Source organism: Lolium perenne, chromosome 7, assembly GCF_019359855.2.
Source record: "Lolium perenne isolate Kyuss_39 chromosome 7, Kyuss_2.0, whole genome shotgun sequence".
NCBI lineage: Eukaryota > Viridiplantae > Streptophyta > Magnoliopsida > Poales > Poaceae > Lolium > Lolium perenne.
Window position 1 is genome coordinate 286,204,419 of NC_067250.2, and position 16,961 is coordinate 286,221,379.

At 41.2% G+C, this 16,961-nt stretch overlaps 1 protein-coding gene across 12 annotated transcripts; it reads left to right on the plus strand.

Moving 5' to 3' along the window:
• The first annotated feature begins 560 nt into the window (after nt 1-560).
• LOC127312400 (ras-related protein Rab-2-B) lies at nt 561-11,310 on the plus strand. 12 transcript variants are annotated; one of them, XM_051342930.2, is made up of 17 exons: nt 561-787; nt 868-936; nt 1,535-1,925; nt 2,231-2,369; nt 2,965-3,095; nt 3,592-3,684; nt 3,795-3,825; nt 3,920-3,933; nt 4,013-4,176; nt 4,464-4,547; nt 5,091-5,142; nt 6,070-8,803; nt 8,990-9,138; nt 9,526-9,608; nt 9,712-9,919; nt 9,994-10,059; nt 10,960-11,310. In XM_051342930.2, the coding sequence occupies exons 12-17, from the start codon at nt 8,758-8,760 to the stop codon at nt 11,029-11,031; spliced, it is 624 nt and encodes a 207-aa protein (XP_051198890.1). In that variant the 5' UTR covers nt 561-787; nt 868-936; nt 1,535-1,925; nt 2,231-2,369; nt 2,965-3,095; nt 3,592-3,684; nt 3,795-3,825; nt 3,920-3,933; nt 4,013-4,176; nt 4,464-4,547; nt 5,091-5,142; nt 6,070-8,757; the 3' UTR covers nt 11,032-11,310. The 12 variants fall into 12 exon arrangements, with proteins under 12 accessions (XP_051198890.1, XP_051198891.1, XP_071679208.1 ...); XM_051342931.2 differs by having other exon boundaries at nt 1,856-1,925; XM_071823107.1 differs by having other exon boundaries at nt 868-1,925; nt 2,965-3,124.
• The last annotated feature ends 5,651 nt before the right edge of the window (nt 11,311-16,961 follow it).

Here is a 16,961-nt window from a genome sequence, read left to right on the forward strand (position 1 = left end):
CTTAAGTATTAACATAAATAATGATTCTAACAACATTGATATTTTCACCTAGGAGCACATACTCTTTCTTACTTACCTCGCAAATGTTCATCACATCCGCCGGGTGCGTGGCTCGGCGAAGCTTTCAATTTAACTGCCTAGCAAATTCTTCCAACTAGGCCAAATGTACATTTTACTGTGGTACATAAGTACCATTAAATCTAGCTAAAAATAAAATAAATCTAACGTTGTATATGATGCCCCCCATAGGGGGCCTCACAGAGATTAGCTGCTCGTAGCCGTTGGATCTTCCCGTCTGGCAATCTTGTCCGTCCATTTTTCACTGGTGGAGTAGTCCAGGACGCGAGGCCCTCACGCGAACCCGCTTTTTATCCATGGGTCGATGAAGCCCACGCGGCCCGGCGTTGGCGCGTCTCCCGCTCCCGCAGCCGCCGCCTCTCCCGCTCCCGCAGCCTCTCCCAATCCTCCCCAATCCAGCAGCCGCCGCCTCTCCCGCTCCCGCAGCCGTCGCTCCCGCTCCCCGTCGTCGGCCTTCCCCTTCCGCCGTCGCCATGACCAGGAGCAGGCGAGCAGCGCCTCGTCCATCCCGCACAGTCGACGCGGGGCGGATCCTCAACGAGGGCGGCGGTGGCGGCGGCGACCCGAGGTGCCGCGCGCGGCCAGAGACGGGCCGGCGCTAGGCCGATCCGCGGCGGCGACGCCCGGAGGCGACGGTCGCGGGGCGCGGCCAGAGACGGGCCGGTGCTGGCCAGTTCCATGGCGTCCAGCAGTGACGGCACTCTCCCAGGTACGCCCTCCTGGCCTCTCAACTCCCTTGTCTCTGCCCCTCTCTCTCTCCCGTCTCACTTCCCATCTCTCTCAAACCAGCCGGCCGGAGGGCTTGTGGCCGGCGGTGAGGTGCTGCATGCGCTCCAGCTGGTTATTGGACGAGTGCAGGTATGATTCATAGTTGAATGCTCCAACAGATCTGCTCTCCTCCGCCTGAGCTGTTGCTCCTCTGCTCCTGGGATCTTCACCCCCACCGGCAGATTGATCTCCTCCTTCCCAACACTCTTTTACATGTTTTAGAGTCACTATGATCCAACAGATCAAGGGCATTAGCTGCTTGGCACAAGAGGTCCAGATTTTGTGATTTGGAGCCAAATACGTGTTTGTTGTTAGTTTGTAGTTATGCCTATGAGTAGCAAATCAATATATGTGCTTGCTTGCTACTTATCTCGCCTAATCTGATTGTACTGGTTTATATTTTCTGTAAAAATATACTCATTAATCATAGTCAGTTTGCTAAACAGAAAAAATCATAGTTTGTTTCATCATTGTAAGAACTAATATATTCAGTACAAAAACTGCTCTTTGTATTTTCAGTCCACCATCATTTTGTACAGATTTAGGCAATTGATTTTCTGTACCATTAGTGATTAATATGGAGTCAAATTTTATTTACCAAGTTTTCTTTTGCATCTCAGTATTAAGTAGTTTCCAAACCTGGACAGTTTAATATGTCCACTACCAACAATTCTTAGTACTACTGCAGACTGAAGAGAAGAAGTGCTGAAAGCATGATTGCATTCACTATAGCGGGTTCATTGTGTTACAGAGAAGTGCTTTCCCCATCATTTATGATGCTCACTGTTTCATTGTCAAGTTGTGAACTTTTTACCATCATTTACTTGTTTGTTCGAAGGATAAACTTTTGGTTTCTTGAAACTACAAGTAACTTGTGGCAGCTATTTAGTAATACCATTGATGCTCTGAAATAATAATGTCTGTGAAGTCACATAATGTTTTCTAATGACCTTTGTTGTACAGATATTATCATCGTAAGAGAATTAAAATTTCCTTTTCCTCCTAGCAGAGTAAGTGTTGCTGATGGAGCTCATTTGACTTAATTTCCTACTGATTTAACCCATTTTGAGGGGCTTCAGGTATTTAGCATTTCAACGAGCATCAGCTATGCAAAACTTTCCTTTCGTAGTTTTTCCTAGACATTCTGGTCCACATCATCATTTATATATCATCCCCTGTGTTTCCCATAGAATTCTTCATTTTAGCAATTTGATCAACGATGTCGTAGAAATAGGGATAACTGATAGTTTGCATGAACGCATGTATATTGAAATCAGAACGCTATTTGAAGTTGGTCGATACTTAGTTTGCTTTTTGTTTCATTGCCAATGCATCCAAAGCTGTAACTTGTTGTAACTCGTGGTTTCTGTCTTCTGCTTACTAGGTAGTGTCTCGCCTACAGACCAAGTTGGAGAAAGTTAAAAGACGCTTTCAGATGAGAATGATCATGCTTCTGATCCTTTGTAATATAACTACTGTGTCAACAACTTCTCAATGATTGTCATGGAAAAGCAGATCGAGAGGTAACAACAGATCATCCTTCCTCTAATGGATGAATCCATGCTTTGCTTGTGTGGCTATTGCACATATATATATTATTGACTGTTAAAGATTTGTTCTATGGATACTCAATTCCTCAATTTTCTGAGTGCTTGTGCTGCAAATATGGCCAAAGTAGCCTTCCATTGGTGTATATGTACAGATTGGTACTGAGCATGTATAGATTGGCACTCAGCAACAGCTGGATGACCTGCTACTACAACATGACTAATTATACATGGTTAATGATGTGCCTGGTGATAAAATTTTGATCTTATGCAAATCACTTATCTCAATTATGTGATCCTAATTGTACATATTCAAATTATGCAAGTTTAATGATGAACCTACAAGAATCGCCATATACTTAATAGTTTTTTTTCTTAAAGCTACAGCCAGTACATTATGTTAGCTCTCTCAACTATGTGACGTGCATATATGCAATCTATCACCATATATCAGCCTTTCTGTATGGTGTCAAAACTGAAATTTCGAGACACACATTGGTCCAATTGTACAGATTCTGATTATTATTAGTTGATGTCTGCATTTATGAGTTAAGCCTGTTGTTCTTTTCAGGAGGCGGTCATTTCAGTATAGAGAGGTGATGGCTTGAGATTCATCACTGGCCACCTATGGCAAGTCCAAACTAGATACATCAACTGTTAAACCTACATGGAAAAAGTAACGCTACACAAGATATTTGCGAGGTGATAGCCAGTTCATATTCAGATGCATGGCAAGACCTTTTCTTTTCTAAAGAATCATATCTGGTTTACTACTTCTTGGTTTCAGTCTTACCTCACCTGAATATTTCTCCTTTCCTATGCACAAATTATTTAGTTGGTTGAGCTACCCGTTTAGATGGTCAGTATTTACTATTTAGACATGGAAGCTCATGGACATTTTCCATACAATAAATCCCTTGATGCATATATAATACATGCAGTCTACGTTTCTATGTTGTTCTACAACACGTACAAAAGTGTGGAAGGCAGGTGCATTTAAATGCAATACCAGCCCATGAAAGATTAAAAGAAATTAACAGTGGAGATTGCCTTCGCCTTTTCTTGATATTGCCTTTGTTATTTCTGAATATTGCCTTCTCTTTATATTCTCATATTGCAGAAATTAATTGAGTATGAAGCAAATAAGATATCGATTTGTAGACCCCTTATGCATTCTTTCATGTCCCGCTGAATTCAGATTTTTGTGCTACTGTATGAGCCATATTTGGAAATCTACAGACTGCAGTATAGGAGGTGCAAGGAAAAAATTATGAAGAAATCTATTTGTGAGGTTTGCATTCAGAAGAAACTCCTATTTAGTGATGTAGTTTATGATCTGATTGGGAAACTTAATTTTATTTCATTTTGCTGAATGCTTGGATGATTCGTGGTGGATTTCAGGTTCGGGTGATCTGTTAATGTGCTAAATCAGGTTGGCTTCACTGATTAATCTTCACTCCTTGCCCCTTTTCTCCTGTTCTGCAAAGTATGATATACTTATATCAAGTTACTGTTTCATGTTTCAGATGGTGCATTAATGGTATTTGAGCAATTAACATCTACTCTATACGTGTAAATTTTACATGCTGAATATGGATTTCTTATTTGGAGAGTTGCAGACCCAATTATCATGGACATGTATCTCTATAAGTTTACCAAAAAATCAAACAGGTCTGGGCTGGATGGCAAGTGAAGATAAATCAAGTAAATACTTTTCATATTTTCCTTTCAGTCAATGGGGTGCATTTAAATGCAATACCAGCCCATGAAAGATTAAAAGAAAGTAAGAGTAGATATTTCCTTCGCCTTTTCTAGATGTTGCCTTTGTTATTTCTGAATATTGCCTTCGCTTTATATTCTCATATTCTCATAGTTTCACGCTTGGCTAAGCAGAATGACTTTAATTTTAAGATACCATAAGTCTGTCATAATAGCTTGCTTACTTAGTATTTGTGCTTTTGTGCACTTCTCTGCTTTGTGCTTTCTTGCGTGTTTAGTACCGTGTTTATCGGTGTCTCTGGAATTTTCCATCCGTCGGATTTTGCTTGACATGGATGCTGCTTTCTGCAGGTGGTCATCTTGCTGGACATATTTGCTTGGGTGCTATCGTGGGCGATATATCCACTTTTTTCGGTTAAGATTCAACTATTCTTTGTAAGTTTCAGATTTTGTTCTGATTTTATATTAGATTAGTTGCGAGTTTGCTTTCACGCTCAGTAGCTAAATGTGCTTGAGTTTATATATAAACTGGTATCCATAATGTGAGAACATTTTCACGGGGAATTTAGGAATAGTTGTGCCACCACTAAATATTTAAAGCAGTTATCTTTATCCCTTTTGGTGTTCCTGAGAATCCGGATAGCCATTTGTGTTTCGTTTTAGTTGAATAGTTAGTGCTTAATACATGCTCTTTGCAATCTATGGACAATTTTCGGTATATAGTTGGTGGTTTTCTTTATTCTAGCTTAATGGTCCTACCTTGCTATAATCTCCAGTATTTGTTTCCTTGCTGCAACACGAAAGCAAGACGGTGATCAATATCAGATTGTTTATTTTTGTATTTGCTGCATAAATGGATATAGGAAAAATAGAAGTTGAAAATAACTAATGTAATGATGTGCTTCTTCATGGTTATTTCTACAATTTATAGTACAATGGTTAATTGCCTGATTTTCTATTAATGCACCAAATTTGCAGCTCGGGACAAGCAGGAGATGATGGGAGTGAAGGCACTCCCGTGTTTCACATGGTATGTTCTAACTTAATTTCCATGGTTTATGGAACTGCTGAATATGTTATATCAATACTACTATGTTAGTATCTCTTTCATTTCTTCAGAAAATTTTCTGTTCGGAGTGGCTTCATATTATTGTTGAGGAATCCTTAAGTTGCTCTACAAGTTCCAAAAAAAAGTGGGTCTAATTTGTATCTACGTTTTCTAAGTTCACAAAAAAAATTCGAATCTCATTTTGTTTTTGAAAGTGTTATCTGAAAATATATGTAGGGACAGAGCAATTAGAAAGTCATGGAAATTTCAAATCAGATTTTTCGAACCAATGGTCACTGCATTCACTTTCGTTCATCCCATGGTTGCATCTCAGCATCTGTTATACTACTATGATAGCACTAAACACGAGCTGGTACTTGCTTGCATAGTAAAGCAGTCTGTTTATGAAATTTAGTTCATTTTTCAATGGTCATATATATTCAGATATCTAAAACTTGAGAAGCAAATTATGAGAGCTGGTTTCCTAACAACTTCTATTTTATTTACTAAAGGCTGAAACACTAATTTCTATCTTATTTTCGAAATTTCTTAGAGAACCTGTACAGCGTATACAAACAAACAAAACATATTAATTTGAAGCGAATTTCGGTGTTGTTTGAGATTCTTAGATTCACTTTTTGCAGGTCGAACCACAAATAGGGAAACTAATCCAAGTTATTTTTAAAATCTCATATTCGGTTTCCGTATCGCCGTATCCGTCTTGCTGTATCGGTGCTTCATAGCTCTTTGTCCAGTCTGCGGTACACTGAAGAGAGCATTCACTATTAATTATGTTCCCAGTGCCTTTGTAGATTACTATATCTTCTTGTAGTTTTCCTTCTGATATTCTTCAACTTTGATCCTGGTTTATTCTCACTTTACGTTGTGTCCCTTCTATGTCTTACCCAGGATGTTTTGCGATCTGGTCGTACTGTGATTATTGGTCCTATGGCATGCCTCTGCCGTGGTTGCGAGGGAATGGAAAAGCAATTATATGGCAATTATCAATTTTCGCTTGGTGATCATAGGCAATTCTTTGGTGTTTAGTAGTTTATGTCAAGATTGTAGGATACTTTTTTATACACCGGAGGAAGAGCTCGCTAATTTGGTTCACATCCTCATATATTTTGTTAGCATTTCATTTCAGAATATCTGATTTTCGGCATATTTTTCTTTAAAGATTAAAAAAAAATCAGTCATTTGTTAAATATTGTCTTCTATAGTGCCAAAGGCAAGCTGAGCCAGAAGGCAAGCTTGCTTCTTCACATGTGTTTTTGTGGTAAAGCTTACAAGCAACTTCTGTCATGTGTCATCTAAAGAATGTTGCCTTCTATAGTTCAGTGACGTGAAGCACGATACCAAAGTTGGTTGCTTCTGTTATTTAAGTGTGTCATTGTACTCTGGTATTAGTGGGTTATTAGTAATTCCCAATCTGAGTATATATTTGTTGGACAAGGTTGTATAATATATGGGCCAGAATATTCACTGGTTTGCAAAGCCAACTTATACAGAACTCATATTCATATTGCAGAATTATAATGTAGTTTCTTCACATGGATGTAGTCCTTCTGCTAGCATTCAGATATAGTAGTCAATTCTTTTGGCGACGTTGTAGAATATTGTAGCTGAACAGGTTTGCATATGTTCCTTGCATATATTTTTTCACATGCATGATCTGCAAAGTTCCATTTTGGTAAATAGCACCAAATTTACGGTCGAGTAGTTCAATCAGTGCGGCTCATGGCAGTTTTTTCGAGATCCCTCTTGAAAACTGTTTCTCCTCTTTATAACTTTGACAGACTCTTTTAGGATTTGTTGTTGTTTACTAGCACATTCGAGGGTGTGCGAAGATGCTCCATTTGAAGATATTGGATCGGAAATGCTCTTTATTTCTTCTCTGTTATGCTCTTTATTGGATCGGAGTAATTTGAATTGGTGTTTTGGAAAATTTCACCTGATGGGTGCTAGGGAATGACTTTGCATTGCTACTTTAGATGGGAGCTTCACCAGAGAAATCTGGTTGCTTTTGACACCACCATATTTTCTCGCCCCTAGTCTCTAATAGATTGGACTAATATGTGTGAATTTCATACTGGTTCAAGTTATTATGTTTAAGACAATCTCAGTGTACAAGTTGCACCTTATATATATTATCTCGCTTTACTTTGCTGCTGAATTCTTCTGTAGCCTATTCTCTGAGCTTGATTAATACATCATTTTACAAAAAATCTTATTAATCCGAAAGAACTTTTGTCTTTTGAACTTCCTTTTGGAATGACTAGGTCCTGTGTGTTTTCACTTACTGACTGAGACCAATTAGAAGGTAGAATATATGTTCCTCAATGACGATATTGATTTCATTTCCTAGATGTTGAAACTTCAAACCTCTTAAAGTCGGAGCTGCCTTTGGTTTAAACCTGAATATTTTGTGTGTTGTGTTTCCGGCCTATTTTGTTTACACTCGGATTCGGTAACACCCCATGAATATCAGATGGAGTAGAAATATAAAATGGATCAAGGTTTTTTTCCCCTTTATGCTACGAATGTTTGAGTGGACATACAATCAGGTATTTATTGCTTGTTATTTTACGTAACTGGTTGTCTACTTATTTTGTATTACCTAGCTTGCGCTAATTTACTGCGTGATTGTCATTTTTGTTTCTTGCTTCAGAGCACACTTTCTACTTGTCGTGGTTTTTTTCGTTTATGAATAAGAAAGTTCCCATTATAGATACTACAAGGCTTTAGGTGTATGCTTTGATATATTCTGTCTTACACCTATATATACACAGGAAAGAAAGCAATGTGGTAAGTTTTAGATTTGGAAAATGGGTACAAAAAGGATACATGAGTAATATGGGGATATAATCAGTATGGCTGCATGTATTACATTTTATTTAATATTGGATCTTTCGATTTTCATGCCATAATTTCAGACTTCCGCCTTAATATAGTCACAGGCAATAACGCAGAGGTTAATTATTTCCAGGTTTTAATTTCCTGTATGAGTAAGGCCATCTACTACCTTATTTACTTTGGCCATCACAAATACTGTATTTTGCTTAGGAGATTACTGTTGGTATCAATATAGTGCTCTGAAACAATCTTATGCTACCATGAAATTGAATAGATGGCCGTATCGTAATTTAGTTAGCTTGAAACTGTTTTTTTTTTTGTAAATGGGGCTCTTCAAATTTTCTCCACAACTCCTATTTAATAGTAATTATCACTTTTAACAATTTGTTGCTCTGTATTATCATATTGGTAGTAAATTTTATCGTTACATTGGCATGAGCTCCACGGGATCGTGCGCCAAGGCGCACATTTAAATCTAGTATATATGATCAGAGCCATGCCAGACAGGTCTACACTACCAGATGGAAATTGGAGTTCACTGTGAGTCTGTGATGGCACTACACCTGCTGCTCCACTCCTCTAGATAATCAGAGCCATGCCACTGCCAGGGCTCTAGTTCCAACGATCTACTTCCTCCCCTCCCAAATACACTCAGCCCCCGAATCCCTCCCTCGATCTCTCGAGCACACACCGAATCCCCTGAACCCCACGCTAGCTCTCAGAGCAACCGCAGCAGAGGAGATGTCGTACGCCTATCTCTTCAAGTACATCGTCATCGGCGACTCAGGTCCGGTCCTCTTGGCTCTTCCCCGATCGATCCATTTCTTTTGCTGCTGGTAGAGATTTCTTTTCTGAACTGGACTCAAGTAGTGCATCTCAGAGGGTGGAGAAGGAACGGCATATGCTCTCGTAGTCTAGGAGATCTATCCCCCAACTGCCTTCGTTTCTGATCGGATGTTGTGCTGTTGGGCAGGTGTTGGCAAGTCGTGCCTGCTGCAGCAGCTCACCGACAAGCGCTTCCAGCCTGTCCAAGACCCCACCATCGACGTCGAGCCCGACGTCTTCGGCACCAGGATGATCACCGTCGACAACAAGCCCATCAAGCTCCAGATCTGGGACACGGTATGACAGTATCCTCTGTGCAATCTCTAGTTTCCTCTTTTACCTTTTCTGGGTGTGCATAGATCGTTGGGTCCTTGTAGAGTTAGCAGTTACCACGTAGTACGAAGTGCTAGGTGGCGCTTGGAATTACTTGGCGAAAGTAGGATTATTAAAGCTTGTTTGGAAATTATAAGTTAATCCCTCCTGTCCAAACTAATTGGCGCAGCCATATACTTCGACCAATACAATTGTTCTCGATCTTGATCTGTGTCAATTAATTTGGTCCGGATGGAGTACTACATTTGTAGTGGATGCCAATGTGCTCACCGTTGATAACTGTGGATTATACGTGTGGTTGTGTTAAAAGAACTAATGATATCATGTGGTTGTGTTAAAAAAACATAACAGCCAGGTGCAGAAAGATTCAGATCGATAACCAGATCATACTACGATGAAGTTGCTGGTGCTCTTCTGGTGTATGACATCACAAGGTAATACTTGGGCAATATACTGAAAGCTACCCTGTTGGATGAAGCATCGAAGTGGATGTTTTCCTGAACTTCTCCATGGTGCTTGTGTTATAATGACATTTAGGAGGGAAACCTTTAATCATCTCGCGAGCTGGCTGGAAGATGTAATGAATTTTGCAATCAAGGGCATGATCACAATAACGCTAGTTGGAAACAAATGTGATCTATCTGAAAGACGTGCCGTGAGCTATGCTGAGGGTGAGAAGTTTGCAAAGGAGCATGGCTTGATCTTTATGGAGACTTCTGCGAAAACTGCGCAAAATGCTGAGGAGGTGATGATTGATGTATGTCGAATGTGTTTGAAGCCATTTCTCTGTAGGATTTTCTCACGCCATTTGAAATGCAGGCTTTCGTTAAGACTGCTGGAGCAATATGCAAGAAAATTCAGGACGGTTTGTTTGATGAACCTGAGGTAAAATTTCGAAAGTCAATCATAAATGTTGCCTGCTCAGTGAACAATGAGCATATAGATGTTGTTCGTACAACTGGCGGACAATGGAGAAATCCATTTTGGCTTATAGTCTAGATGCACCTATTGCTAGAAAAATATATTTTAAAATTTCTAAAAAATTTGAAAAAAATTTAGTGGTGTACTTCCACAAATTTTATGCCTTCACACATAGTCTCGCCTGTGCAAAAAAAGATAATTTCTGGTGGTCCAAAAATGTTTTTTACGGAACATTCATTTGTCTTTTTTGCATAGGTCACACAAAATGTTTTTTCATGCAAAACTTTTGTGAGCTAACATAGGATGCTCTGATGCACACTAAAGAAATTTTATTCGATTTTTTTAACATATTGAATTGGGTTAAAAAATTATTTTTCCTAATAAGCCAAAACGCCACGTCCACAGACAATGGTGCTTGCGTAGCAGGAGATGCCGGAACGTCGGGCCTGGCATGTTTCCTGCTTGAAATATCTAAGTAACCGTAAATACTAAAAAACTATTTAACCATACATTTTAAACAAGATGTTGTACCATAAAAAATTCCATGAAAGGAAGCAAGGATACCTTTTTTCCACATGACAAGTTATAGTGTGCATATGCTCTGTCCCTTTGTGCCTTCCCATCCTGCGGAAATCCAGACACTTTCCCTGATAGCCTAATATAGACAACAAGACTTGTCAAGCACAAAAAAAAAAAAGCAATATTTCAATAGCAGCGAGTGTCATTTCTACAACTAGAACCTATTCTTATAGCATGGGTTTCCTCTTGAGCTTTTACGAGAAAACATAAGTTTTCTTGCTGCTTTCATTACAGCGATTTGTTGCCAATCCTATGTATGAACTGAATTGATCTTAACTTTTGCAGCCTCGCGGAATCAAAGTTGGCTATGCAGGTGCTCGTGCCTCGTCTTCCCAAGGGGGTTACTACTACCACTAATGCCTAATGGAATGAATAATGATGCGCAAAAAACACCATTAAACACCTTATATCTGCCGTGTGTTCATGTTGGCTCTGTTCGGCCACTGGAACGTTGTGTTGTGTTGTGGTGTGTGTTGTTGCGGTGTGTGGCCTTGTGTGGCCTTGTGTATTCCCTGGCCGGTTGGGGGTTTCGTTAATTCAGAGCCAAGCTCGTCTCGAGCCTCCTGTTTAAAGCTTTCTCGTTGCCAACTGAAAAATAGCTATGTTGGAAATAATGCTGATGGTGTTCTAGTCCAAGCACACCGCGCCATGTTTGATTGGTTTAGTTACTCTAAGGAGGTTAATTAGTACAATCCTATTTTTTTAAATAGTATCCGATCCTCATAAGCTCTCTTGCGTCACCCCCTCCCAACCGTATCTCTCTTATGCGTTTTTCCCATTACGCCGCTCCAGCGTAGGCGACAACTACCACATGCTCAATTGTCTCCACGGTCTCTTCCTCGTTTGGCTAGATGCGGGCACAGGACTTTGTTTGGGGCCCATTACCGGTGAGCACCACCAGGTGGCCATTCCGATGAAGTTGAGGGGGCTTCCCATCCTTTACATGTGGTGGTTTGTGTTGCTGGTGATAAGGGCCCACATACACCGCGCCACCTCTCAAGCCATTTCAAGGTCATCTTGTTATCCTTGTACATACACCCACGAAGAGCTTGTTTGATTCAAAGGAATCCTATAGAAATTTTGTAGGGTTTTTATCCTTAGAAAATTTTCCTGTGTGCTCGGTTTGATTTGTAGGATTAAATCCATAGGAATGCACATAAACTTTTCCTATAGGGTTGCATTGTACTACATTTTGGAGGAATATTTCCATCCACTCTCATGTTACAATTCCTTTGACTTTCATGTGAATCAAACACTACATGAAAAAAAAATCTTGTATGTTTCAAATCATGTAGTATTTAACTGGACATGACATTCCAATCTGCGTTCTAAAAATCTTACGAATCAAACATGCCGCAAATATGTTTACCCCTTATGTACTATCTATGCGGCAATATTATATGGTGTACAGAGTAACCATGTCAGCTTTTTTATGTTGGTATTTCTGCATCACTTGTTGGTGTTGTCTTCTACTGGTTTCCACTAACGATGGTATTCTTGAGTTTGGATTATACGAGTAAACCCCTAGTGGTGATCATGGGGTTACCTCTTAAAATAATTTCTAAGTCGATACAATTTCGGTTTGCTCTCAATGGTCCGAATCACCGTCCTAATAGAATTACTCAAGGGAGAGACCGTAGGTAGAATCTCAAAGGGAGAGACCGGTATGCAATTGGTAGTCTCTTGTGACAAAGTAGTAGCTAGGTAAGATCTTGGTCACGCGAGAGACTTCACATCTGCTACTAAAATCACACGAGAGAGAGACCAGTCACACAAAAAGGGTCTTGATACAACTCAATAGTTTGTAGCTAAAGAGATCGTGTCTTGAACCCCATAGTAGTGATGAATGATCATAGATGAGCACATGCCCAATTCTAATCTTAAATCTTATCTAGGGTCTCCAAAAAGAGGGTACCGGCCTATATATAGGAAACCAGGAGCTATGGGTACCGGCCCATCTCATTAACAAGTTCCCGTGGCGCTTAAGTGGTAGTGTCGCTTATGTAGACGGCAGTGCCTGTCGAATTGTAGTACCGCTTAATAGAGCGACCGTACCACCAAAGGCTTCGACGTTGGTTGGACGGCGGTAATTACGTGCCAGTCTAGCACCGGTGCGATGTCTAGAGCGTTTTCATTGCGTCCCCCAAACCATCTTCCAAACGGTGCTGAATCGTGTGTTTGGGGACGGCTTCACTTCGTGTTGTGTTTCGGGCGCGTCGCTGCGCAGCCGTGACCCCTAAATGTGCCCTCCAAACATTATACTTTTTTTGCGTTTTCATTTCAATAAAGAGAAGGAATTTGTAGGTAGAATCCAGATTTTCAAAATAGTGCAGCATGTTGAAAAAAAAAATAAACATAAAAACTGCGAAAAAATATGTTCAAATTAATTTTTAAACTAAGATACTCTTTGATGGCCCCGCCTTATCGTCCTCACGGAGGCGCTTCCTGCTCGTCACCTCTTACGAAGAGGTAGTGGCGTTCGACGCGTCCAAGGAGCTTGTGTCCCGCCTCCGACGAGTAGTCCTTGGTGTCTCCGTCTTCGTCGTCCTTGGTGCATGCTGGCTGCGCCTCCGCCTTCTCCCTCGCCCAGGCTCTTGCCTCCTTCTTTGCTGCCGCTGCCTCCTCTGCCTCCAGCCGTTTCCACCTGGCATCTTCATCCTCATCCTCTTCCTCCTTCTCCTCATGGCCATCGTCGGCGATGGTCTCCCCCTCCTCCTCCTGGCCGTCCATCGGCGGGGAGCTAGAGGTGCTAGGCGTGGCTGTTCTTTCCCACCAATGGCGCCATCCCGGTGACTTCCCCTCGCTATCGGAGTCCGGTGACAAAGAGAGGTTGCTCATGGTCATAGAGGAGAGGTTGCTCAGTCGTAGAGATAAAGAGCGCCGGCCGGTTGGAGACCCGAATGCGTAGCCGTAGAGGTCTTATTGAGAGGGTATGAATGACGACGTAGATATCAAAGAGGGTTGCGGTTGCTCTTCCGCGGATTTCGCGCTCCATTCCGGCGGTTCGCGCATCGATCGACGCGGTTGTCACTCCGGCGGTTCTCCTTCCTAGCAACTGCATAGTCGCTGCGCACTAATAACTTCTGACGCGAGGTAGGCGACGGTTGGGCGTCATTCGTGTGTCAATGACGCGTGAGGCCCACTTCACTTCGCTCTCTATCCGGTGCGCCCGAAGCGGGCTCGGAGCGCCGGACAGCGTATTGAGCTGCACCGGACGGAAGGGGTGTTTGAGACGCGCGACTGGAGCCAAAAAATATCCGGCGCGCCCCAAAAACCTTTGAGGGATGCTTTGGAAACATGGCTGGAGATGCTCTTATGAGATAGTGGGCCAGTGGTGAGGCCGGTAGTACCGGGCCTGGAGCAGGGCGGTAGTGGGGCAGCATTAGGGGTAGTTCAGTTCTGAGATACAAGGAGCGGTACTACTGCCCTGGTTAGATTCAGCTCCTTCTTCTTGATGCTTGCTTCCAGACTTGAACTCTCTTGTTGATGGGTGGTGATCTTAGAACTGGTACCTGTGTTCTTGAGTAGCATATCATCCAAATGAGTGTCAAAATTACATTACGGTAGGAGCGATTTAACCTCATGTTGTAGACCTTTGGCACGAACTCGAGTCATGGATCCATTCGGAGGAATTGAAGGTCTTGAGGAAGTGGTATCTGAAAGCCACCTCACATCCCAGATCATCTAGGATGATGTTGGCTTCGCCATATTGTCTAATCCCCACTTTCGAATATAGCAGCGAATTGTCAACGGTCATGGTGTTTCCGCATAGTTGTTGTGGAAGATTCACGATGTGAGCATAGGCTAGTGGTTGGAGTAGTAGTGGTGCACCCCAACGACCAGAGTTTAATCTCCATTAGGGATGAATTTTTGAAATTGTCACGCCAAGTCCTACTTCTACTATATCAGTGTCTAATTTTCTCTAGACAGTGTTTCATTTTCTGTTGTTGTTGTGAGAGATCACTGAAATGTATAATATTCCAGGGCCCCTCTTCATATCGAGGGAGTGATGAGACAGGTGAAAATACTAGTATAGTAATGGCGTGATTTTTTATGTGTAAATATTGAGCGTAGATATTTTACAAAAAAGGTGGAGCATCCGCACTAGTATAGATCGAGCCTTTTAAGAACTCAGTGGAACACGAAAAACAATTTTTGTGTGTGGTAAGAACCAACGCTAACGTTACAAAACACAAACCATATGCGTGGGCTCCAGGCAGTTCCATGGACGGATAGACACACAGAAAAATGTTCGTACGTCGTAACAAAAAGTTAGCACATGGAAGGTTTCGAAAAAACCGTCACCATACACAAGTTTTTCGCAAACAGGTCATGGTAGGAGAATCGTGTGCGACTACTTTGCGGCGAGCCTTTATTCCGACCCGTCTCTTTTCTTCTCCCTATCACAAACGCGAGTGGTCGTGGCAAAGTCGTGTGTCAGTCTTTCCCGAGGTTGCCTCCTCCCATTTCATCGATGCGTAGCCTCTTCGCGTTCCTCCCGCAAGCCACGCGTCGCGGATGAATTGGCTTCCCCGCCGGCCTACATAAAGCCCCCGCCGCTGTAGTGCCGGCACACACCATCATTATGGTAGACAAGCACTTCACTTCATCATGGTTCTTACAGTGATGGGAGGTGTAGGACGGCAGGCCAAGGAGGAGAAGGAGGATGAGTTTCTCAAGGTGCAGGAGGTTCTCCTGACGTCCTTCGCGTACAAACACAAGGAAGATAGTGAGTGCACGGAGATAGCCGCTGGCGCTGCCGATATCATCGTCATCCCCGACGACGGGTAGATTTAGGATCTAAATATATATGTAATAATGTAAATGTATGAAATATATTTTTGGTGTCTCGTAGTTTGTAAATTTATATATATTTAAAAGAACATTCGTGTGCGTACTTTTCTCGCGCGATTTTCCTGTTATTTACCATTTGTGAAGATTATCACATCACACAGGCTTTCTAATATGTGTGGGAAATTTTCGAAAATGGTTTCTCTGACATCCTTCATTTTTGAATGTCGCACATGGTTTTCTCCCAAATTCCCGTGAGCGATGTTCAGGGCCCGTCAGCGTCCATTTAGTGGAATCCTACCTTATAAAAGGGGACCAACCATTTTCATACCACACAACACTCCCCATAATAACAACAACTTCCTCTTTTATTCTTGCTAACTATACCAAAAGGCGCATATGATCAGAGCTAACTCCGGCGAGGTGTTGCATCGCCGGTGCGATGTGCATCCACGTCGGTAACACGCTGCATCTGCGTCGTCACGTCTTGTTCATCAACGCGAGTGGAGATGCACAGCCTCCCGACCCAGGCCCCACCGCTGCTTCCTCGCAAAGCAGGTTGTTAAATCAATGGTGCGTGCTTAAATTCTTCGAATGAATCGGTGATTTGTTAACTTTTTATTTAGTTAATTTGTTAGATATATCTATGCACGATTGATTTGTTATCTAGTTTGTTATTAGGATAGTCTTGTAATTTAGATAGTATATGTACTGAATGTGGTCTTTTTTTAATTACTTCACATCTATGGATTATTTGTTAACTCAACTTGTATAACAGTGAACTTGTATAGTTTTGTATAGTTCATATGCTCTCAATATTTCAAAATGCATCTTACATACATTTTAATTTTTTTTTTTAAAATTGAAATTAAAAGTTCGCACGTACATCTTCACGTGCTACGTGCTCACAAAGTCATTTCATAAAAATCGACTTTTCATCTGACGTGTGTAAAAAAACAAAATTCAGTGCTAAAAATAATGCTTTTCACAAGATAAACTTTCTCTTTTTTATATAGACCACACAAAATATTGGTTTTTCGTGAAACTTGACGAACGCATGTATATTATGAAGATGTATATGTAGAATTTTTTGTCCAATTTTTTTGACATTTCAAAATATAATTTTTTAGTAGAGGGAGCATACGCACCCAGGAGCCGAATTGAATTTCTGTGTTAGATCTACATATTTATTAGGCCGACTGTGTATCACCATCTATAATAATATATTTTCATTCTATACTCGTTTAATAGAGATCTTATTTTGGTAACACTGCATAAAAACAGGCGGGGGATGCATCCGATTGTCGTATCGTCACTCTCTGTTCTTTTTACAGCCATGTGTTATGCCGCTATGTTCCCTAACCATATGACTGCAGATTATAAGACGAAAAATATAGAATAGCCTTCTCACATTTATGATAATTATGATAATTATATGCAGAAATATATGGCTATAAGAAAATAAGGAGGCTGAAGCTCACAGCTTTTCTGCCTTG

What these genes read in the sequence shown, in the direction of transcription:
- LOC127312400 (XM_071823107.1), top strand. Translation starts at nt 8,758, where the DNA reads ATGTCGTACGCCTATCTCTTCAAGTACATCGTCATCGGCGACTCAG. An exon ending in CATCGTCATCGGCGACTCAG is followed by an intron (nt 8,804 to 8,989) that starts GTCCGGTCCTCT and finishes GCTGTTGGGCAG; the next exon opens with GTGTTGGCAAGTCGTGCCTG. An exon ending in CTGCGCAAAATGCTGAGGAG is followed by an intron (nt 9,920 to 9,993) that starts GTGATGATTGAT and finishes TTTGAAATGCAG; the next exon opens with GCTTTCGTTAAGACTGCTGG.